Source organism: Rhagoletis pomonella, unplaced genomic scaffold (genome assembly GCF_013731165.1).
Source record: "Rhagoletis pomonella isolate Grant_MI unplaced genomic scaffold, Rhpom_1.0 Rhpom_scaffold_10085, whole genome shotgun sequence".
Classification (NCBI taxonomy): Eukaryota; Metazoa; Arthropoda; class Insecta; order Diptera; family Tephritidae; genus Rhagoletis; species Rhagoletis pomonella.
The window spans coordinates 1-5,838 of record NW_023468615.1 but is presented as its reverse complement, the minus strand read 5'-3'; the positions used below and the strand labels follow the sequence as shown (position 1 = coordinate 5,838).

Below are 5,838 nucleotides of genomic sequence, written 5' to 3'. Positions count from 1 at the left end.
GTTAGACAATGTTGATATGACCTAAATAATGTGCATCTGACCCAACATCCCGGCCCCGTTGAAAGTACGTAGAACTTTCAAGTAACTGGTAATAGCGCTATCTTTTGTATGGGGCGGCGGATAACTCCCTTTGCAGTGCGAACATCAGCCACGCGCACTCGATCGTCCTCTCCACGTATGACTCTTTCGATACGACCTAGCATCCAACACTGCGGTGGTAAATTGTCGTCATGCACGATAACCATCGCTCCCACACACACATTTGGGGATGGCTTGGTCCAGTTACTACGCACCTGCAGCTCATTGATATACTCCAGCGACCATCGACGCCAAAGTTGTTGTTTGATCGCGCCCACTCTTCGCCATCGTTCTAACTTACCCAGCTCTGTGACGGGTGTCTCGGGCAATGCACGTAATGAGTCGCCAATGAGGAAGTGGCCCGGGGTGAGTGCAGCTAGGTCATTCGGGTCAGAAGAGAGTGGTGACAAAGGGCGAGAATTCAGAATCGCCTCCACCTCAGCTGTGACAGTTGTAAGCTCCTCGAATGTTAAACGAGCGTTCATAAGAGTGCGGTTGATTAGTCCCTTGACGCTCTTAACTGCAGCCTCCCACAAGCCGCCGAAATGGGGGGCTCTGGGAGGGATGAAATGGAAGTTGATGAACTCACGTACACAAAATTTGTTGATCGATTTGATTGTGTCATCCTTAAACAAAAATTGCTTGAGGGCCTCTAATTGGTTGCTGGCTCCAACGAAATTGGTAGCATTATCGCAGAAGATATCGGACGGTAGTCCACGCCTGGCTACCAACCGTTTCAGGGCGGCGATAAATGCATCGGACGACAAGTCTGACACAACTTCAACGTGCACTGCCTTCGTCGCGAAGCACACGAAAATTGCGATGTAGCTTTTGTAGGGAACCTTACCTCGAAGGCGTAGGTACGTATTGGCTGGACCGCAGAAATCCACTCCGCATCTTGCAAATGGTCTTGATGGGGTGAGTCGTTCGACGGGAAGCTGACCCATTATTTGCCCTTCCAGCTTTGGCCGATAACGAACGCAGTGCACGCAAGATCGGACGACACGGCGAGCTAAATCCCGTGCATTGATGATCCAAAAGCGTAGGCGTATGAGTGCAACTAATGCCTTTGGACCCGCATGGTAATTTTGGCGATGAACGAACTGCACGTACTGGCGGACAAAGTCATCCTTGCCTGGAAGTAGTATCGGGTGCTTCTGTGTATACAGAATATTTGCCATCTCCAATCGACCTCCAACTTTCATCAGCATGAACCCGTCAGTTATCTGCAAAAAGGGATTTAAAGATTTAAGATTACTACAGACCTGTTGGCCTTTGCGAAGTGCTTTGATGTCATCGGAATAGTGCTTTATTTGCAGGTTCCAAATGATGCAATGCAAAGCATGTAACAGCTCTTGTGGTGACGGCGACAATGTATCGAACGAACCCAATTTTCTACTTAAGTTGCTGAACCTAAACATCCAGGCTACGATTTGCAAGCATCGGCTGTGCGAGCTAATTTTATACACTGCTTCGAGTAGGTCGTTAGTGGCATTAACAGTAGCGAAAGCCGATTTACGTTTCTCTAAGTTCACTATATCTTGATCAATATCACCTCGATGGTGCGTCGGCCACTCGTCTTGGTGGCGTTGCAGGTATGCCGGCCCTTCGAACCATATGGACTGCTGCAGCTCACTCACTGAGCACCCCCTGGAAAGCAGATCAGCTGGATTATAGTGCGTTGAAACGTATTTCCATTCGCAACAAGATGTTTTTTGTTGTATTTCAGAAATACGATTTCCTACGAACGTAGATAGTGCGGCGGAATGCTGTTGAATCCAGTGTAGAACGATTTGTGAATCGCTCCATAGATACGTTGTATATTGGGTATCGCCGAAATTCACCTTTATTTTAGCGTAAAGTTGTGACAGCAAATGAGCACCGCATAATTCCAATTTGGGCAATGACAGTTTCCTCGTTGGGGCGACTCTCGACTTGGATGTAATCAACGTGACCTTGACTTCACCGCTAGGGTCAACTGTGCGTGCATATATACAGCATCCATAAGCCCTAATTGAGGCATCACAGAAGCCGTGCAACTGAAGGCTCTGAACGCTGGGTTGAAGGCAATAGCGCGGTATAGTTAGCGATTCCAACGATGAAAGCGATGAGAGGAACGATGTCCATGCGGTGTGAATGTTGTGCGGAACTGACTCATCCCACTGTAATTTTAGCAACCAAAGCTCTTGTATAAGTATTTTTGCAAGTATGATGATAGGTGACACCAAGCCCAACGGGTCAAAGAGAGACGAAGCAATTGATAGTATAGACCGCTTCGTGACAGCATGTGATGTGCGCTTGAGTACAAATGCAAACATAAAGACGTCTTCTCGTTGATCCCACCTTAAGCCCAGAGTGCTGGTTACTGAATCGTTTTCTAAGTTAAGATCTTTAATCGTACAGTCATTAACAAACTCGCTATAGTTCGAGTGCCATTTCGCTAGCTCAAATCTACCACGACGAAGTATCTCAATTACCTCCGTTTTGATTTGATGAAGGCATTCCAACGTGTTAGCTCCACAAATGAAATCATCAACGTAGAAGGATGATTTTATAGCCTCGGCTCCTACCTTGAACTCGTCCATGCATTGCTCAGCTAAGTATTGCATGCTACGTATAGCGAGATATGGCGCGGTAGCAGTCCCATAAGTGACTGTATTCAGTTCAAATGTGCGTAATGGTTGATCGGGTGTACTTCTCCAAAGTATATATTGAAACTTGCGATCATGGGGGTCGACAAGAATCTGTCTGAACATCTTGACGACATCGGCGGTAATTGCATAACGATATGTACGGAAGCGTAGAAGTAACGTGTACAAGTCGGGCTGTATGGTCGGTCCGACCATTAGTAAATCGTTCAGAGACCTTTGTGTCGTTGTCCGACAAGAGGCATCGAAAACCACTCTTAATTTCGTAGTGGTACTGTTCGGCTTGAGTACGCAGTGGTGCGGTATGTAAAAATGTGGGACATCCAACTTCGGTGTTGTCACCAAGCTCATATGGCCCAACTGTTCGTACTCTAACATAAAATCTGCGTATTGCCTTTTCACATCTGATGTCCGGCTCAAGCGGCGCTCAAGAGCTTCAAAACGTTTACGGGCAATTTCATACGAGTGACCTAACAAACCAGGATCATCTTTGAATGGGAGGCGAACTACCACTCGGCCATCAGGTTGTCGGCGAACGGTGTTTTTGAAAGCCTCTTCACAACTGCGCTGCTCTGGAGTGTAGATGTCAACAGAAGTGTTAACCTCTTCAATGCGCCTCAGGCGTTCTATGTTGTTGTTGATGACTTCGTCCATGGAAATCGAGTAACTGTGTGATGTGGTGGAGCCGGTTTGGCAACGGCCCGAAACTACCCATCCAAGGAGCGTCTTCTGCAACACTGGCATATTTACACCAAGCCTGACTTGGCCAATGGATAAGATGTCGAAAAACGCTTCTGTCCCTAACAGCAAATCAATAGGACGAGCTTTGTTGAACCCTTCGTCGGCCAACGGAGTATTTTGAGGCAGCTTCCATGATGAGATATCAATTTCTGGATGATATGCAATATTCGAAGTAACACAGAAATCTAGCGGTAGTTCGAATTCTCCAAAACGTGACTTGATTGTTGTAGACGTTCGATGTTTTATCTGAGTCTGGGATTCTCCAATGCTGCGAATTTCCATATGGCTTCGTTTGCGAGGTAATCGGAGAGCCTGTGCGAATTGATCCGATACGAAATTGACTTGTGAACAAGAGTCTAGGAGCGCACGACCAATTTTATAACAGCCTGACGCATCCTTGACCAGAACCAAAGCTGTGGCTAAAATTATTCGATTCAAGCCGGTGTGAGTGTGAACAGCTGCTTCTGAGTTCTTCTGTGGTACTTCAGGGAGTTGCGGAGTTGACTGCGGTGGAGACGAAGACATACCAGCTGAATCACGATGCAATAGTGTATGATGGGAGCGAGAACACGATCGACACCTGTGTGTGGATGGGCATTTCGCAGCCTGATGACCCTTGCCCAAGCAATTGAGACAAAGTCCCAGTCGCTTAGTGATGTCATAACGCTGATTGAGTGTAGCACCAACGATTTGAGGACACCTGTAAGTTCTGTGCTCCGTGCTAGCGCATGAATGACACGTTTGCGATGTGCAGTTGAAAGTCAACCCTTGGCGCTGGTGTTTTTGGTTTCGTGGCTTACCAATAGCTTGCTGACTCGCGCTACTATCGGTACCGGGCTTACTTATTGACTCCAAGAATTGGCAATGTCGTTCGACAACCGAAACGCAGGATGTCCATGTAGGAAGATCGCTGAAGTTCAAATGCTCATTCCATTTCTTTTTGGTGTCTTGATCCACCCTTTCCATAACGATGGAGATAAGCATAGCCTCAGCAATTTGCGATGCATTACCCAGTGACAACAATGAATTGTACAAGGCTGATGAGTTGTCGATCAGGCTACGAAGCTGTTTCGCATTTGACCTTGAAACACTAGGTAAAGTAAAAAGCGAATTTATGTTGTCCAAGAATACGAGCGTTGGATTATCGTAGCGGGCCTTGAGGCGTTCCAGCGCCTTTGAATAATTTTCCGAAGTGATTTGAAAAGCCTTGACAGTTTCTAAGGCCGGGCCACGTAAGCAATTGATTAGTTGATTGAACTTTTCGATGGATGACAAAGTAGACTGCTTATCAACGACTAACTTAAACGATGTTATAAAGTTTTTATAGTCGGAGTATTTTCCATCAAAAACTGGTAGTGACAGACGTGGCAGCTTCATAGAAGTTGAGTGAGAAGCGCAATGAACTGAGTCAGCAACAGTCAAATTGTGGGCATCTGAACCTAGCTGCTCATTAATGCACACCTTGATAGCGACGTACGTATCTTCTATTTCTCCTCTGGTCTCACGCTCTGCTTCGTCTGGATCCAGCTGCTCAATTTCGGTCTGAACTGTCATAACTTGCTTAAAGTAGGCCTCTAATATAGCCAAACGACAATTCAATTCAGCGGATGAAATTGCAAGTTTTGTGTCGACAGAATTGCGAATGCGCGATATGTTTCGACGCAGATTAGCGCGCTGCTGTTTAAGTTGCTCCAAATTGGGCATGGTTATGAGATAGCAAATCTATTGCCCGCTTCTCAGATTTATGGGCTTTACAAAATTTAGCTCTAAGTATATTTTGTTTGGCGGGAACTTTTGCGAGCCCAATTCTACTATAGCGGCTTGGCTTTGAAATACTGCCAACAATAACAACAACGCTTGCAAGAGAAGTAGTGTGAGACTACCTTGTATGTACTGTATGTGCTCGCAATATCAAATAACGTTGCCTTGCAAGGTGACCTGATATGAAAGAACCGCTAACAACAACGCTCCTGTAGCGAAATAGTTAGCAACTACAAAGCTCCTATAGCAATGTGTTTGAAACGGGATTGCGCGGGATTGAGACTCCGGCAGCCTTACTATGTCGAAAGATGTATGCTTTCGGTGTACCAGGTACCGATGGATACACAAGCTTCCTTATGCACAGTGCGGCCTGCGTTTTTGGATAAGCAGCTCAAAATGTCGAAAATATATTTGTTACGGTAGGAAACTCCTTTGATGCCGTGAATGTTGAGCTACGTTTTAGAAACGGTAGCCGAGAATGCTAAGTTGACTTTTCGCGAAAGTGCGAGATTTCACGATATTTTATCTTTAAATTATCACAGGCCCCACGTTGGGCGCCAAAATGAAGTATCAAGAGCGTTTTCTTGATTAAATAAAAAATTGCGGGGGT

General features: G+C 46.0%; 1 protein-coding gene across 1 annotated transcript; it reads right to left on the bottom strand.

The window, feature by feature from the left end:
* Positions 1 to 379: 379 nt before the first annotated feature.
* LOC118756381 lies at positions 380 to 5,171 on the bottom strand (the record flags this gene model as incomplete). Its single annotated transcript, XM_036491145.1, has 1 exon — positions 380 to 5,171. A coding segment is annotated over exon 1 (4,792 nt), but the record flags the coding sequence as incomplete, so codon positions are not given.
* Positions 5,172 to 5,838: the final 667 nt, after the last annotated feature.